Source organism: Equus asinus, chromosome 26 (genome assembly GCF_041296235.1).
Source record: "Equus asinus isolate D_3611 breed Donkey chromosome 26, EquAss-T2T_v2, whole genome shotgun sequence".
NCBI lineage: Eukaryota > Metazoa > Chordata > Mammalia > Perissodactyla > Equidae > Equus > Equus asinus.
The window spans coordinates 24,416,833-24,419,002 of NC_091815.1; the positions used below are offsets into that span (position 1 = coordinate 24,416,833).

The window sequence follows — 2,170 nt, forward strand, 5'->3', positions numbered from 1 at the left end:
CTCACATGGTCCCTCACCACAGAGAGCATCCTTTCCTCATTGTTTATTGGCACAAGTTTTATAAAAAGTGGAAATATAAACATTTGACGGGGCGTGAGTTTGAGAATTCACAAACTCATCATAAATACATAAATACATAAATAGTGGTTGGGTGGCAATAAATTAAGAAAGGTGTCTGATGCATAAATAATATCTAAGGGGATGGGACAGGTTGCCGGTGGGTGTCAGGGGTCAGACACACAGGTGTCCACTGGCCACACACGTCAAGTCCTTGGTGAGGAGACGGAAGAGGTTGAACATGACGGAGGCTTCGAGGCAGCCCCAGGGCTCCTGTGGGGAGGAAGCGCAGGGTCAGTGGCCGCCCATCACCGTGGCTCCCAGTTACCCCAGACACTGGTCTCTCCCTGGACGCTCACCTCCTCTTGGGCCTCAAGGAGCCGGCGCAGCCACTGGTGGAGGCGGCCCCGGGGTCTGGGACCCTCTGTGGGCTGAGCAGCCACCTGCAGGCAGAGGAGGGTGGTGTGTGAGGCAGGGCTGGGGCCAGAGGGGGACAGATGGGGGGTCAGAGCCCACACACACGACCCGGCTCCCCAGGGCACTCACACAGGCCTGCAGTACAGAGTGGATGTGACACAGTGTGCCAAGGGGTTGGTCCAGGACATCCCCCAGGGACGAGTTAGCCAGCACCTGCAGAGTCAGGTTCAGCTCAGCCTCTAGGGCCACGGGGCGCTCCCACACCTGAAGAGGGGGACAAAAGACAGGTGAGAGTCACATGTGAGAGAACAGGTGAGCAAGACCGAGGAGGGGACAGTGAAAGTGAAAGACAGGGGACAGGTGGGAGGGCAGAGGCACGGTGGTCAGGTGAGGGCAAGAGGTCAGGGGGACTGGCGGGGGGCGGGCAAGGGGTCAGCGACAGTGAGAAGGAGAGCAGGAGAAGCTGAAGGGGCCGCCTGAGGAGCCAGCCAAGGGGGCCGGGTGAGGGCCGGGGGCCTGACTCCCCCCACTCACCTGCAGCTGCCTCAGGTCCCAGGTCCTGGGGAAGGGGCGGGAGCGGCAGGTGTGGTTCTTCAGCCAGAAGGACTCTTCCTAGAGGGAAAGGGCGGAGGTCAGCCCCCAGCGGGAGGGTTGGAGGCTGGACCAGGCAGTGTGATGGAGGATGGCTGACAGCGGAGGAAGGGGCCTTAGCTTTGGAAAAGATGGTGGGGGCAGCTCCAGGTCAGGAGGACAGGAGTCACCCACTGCAGGAAGGGCTGGAGATGGCCCGCAGCAGGAGGGGTGGAGGTTAGCCCAGGGAGGGAAGCGTGGGGGTCTACCTTCAGCCGAGTGTAGCAGGGATACCCGCAGAGGGAGGGGTGGAGGTTAGCCCACAGCAGGCGGGGCAGTGGGGAGACTCACGAAGGCATCCGTGGCATTCTTGAAGGCCAGCCGCTCTCCTGGGGACAGAGACTTGTACTGGGCTATGTGGCAGCCCCTTGCACCCGGGAGGGCCCTGTGGCGCCTGGGAACAGGACCTGCTCCTGTCCCGGTCAGCACTGCGGTCATCAGCACCAGCACCAGCATGCAGACCCCGGCCACGTCTGTGTCACGCAAGGATGGAAAGATGAGGGGATGGACAGCGAGATCAGGGGCTGAGGATGGGGCTCTGGGGAGGGGAGGGTCTTGGACAGAGACACGGGGACTCACCCAGCTTCATTCCTGGTCTGTGGTCTCCGTCAGCAGGTGGGGCTCCGAGTGTCCACTCTGAGGCTGTCACTGGGGTCCCTCGCTCTGTCTTGTTTGGCGTCTCTGGCCTCAGTCTCCTCCTCTGGATCTCAGCCCGCCGCTCTGTCTGTGTCTGAACTTCCAGCTGCGGGTGGGATGCAGCTGCTGCCTGAGCTCCATGCTGCAGCTTTTAGCCTGGACAGAGGGGCAATCCGGGCTGACGTAGGAAAAGTGAAAACAGAGCCTGAGTTTCCTACCCGCCACTAGGGGCCCCAGGCGAGGAAAGCCCAGAGCAGGGCGGGCCAGGAGCCAGGTGAGCCCTGGGGTGAAAGAGAAAATGATTGGCATTCAGTGCTCACCTGCGGGAAGGCGGCCTCAGGGCCAGGGCAGCTGCAGCCCAGAGGGGGTCACAGGGCCCTGACGGGGCTGGATCCAGAACTGGGGTGGGGAGGGACAGAGGGACTCGCCC

General features: G+C 61.9%; 1 protein-coding gene across 1 annotated transcript; it reads right to left on the minus strand.

Moving 5' to 3' along the window:
• Positions 1-231: 231 nt before the first annotated feature.
• Positions 232-1,693, minus strand: LOC123281312 (interferon lambda-3-like). The gene is made up of 6 exons (XM_070499188.1): positions 1,684-1,693; positions 1,396-1,577; positions 1,009-1,086; positions 604-738; positions 417-500; positions 232-330 (listed from the first exon to the last, which is right to left on the minus strand). Exons 1-6 carry the CDS (start codon positions 1,691-1,693, stop codon positions 232-234), a joined length of 588 nt encoding a protein of 195 aa, XP_070355289.1.
• Positions 1,694-2,170: the final 477 nt, after the last annotated feature.

Bases quoted from the DNA above. Each gene is read 5' to 3' on its own strand.
- LOC123281312 (XM_070499188.1), bottom strand. The intron at 1,087-1,395 runs GTGAGTCTCCCC...CTTTCCCTCTAG, and splicing joins AGAATGCCACGGATGCCTTC to GAAGAGTCCTTCTGGCTGAA. The intron at 739-1,008 runs GTGAGTGGGGGG...CCCCCTCTTCAG, and splicing joins GGGACCTGAGGCAGCTGCAG to GTGTGGGAGCGCCCCGTGGC.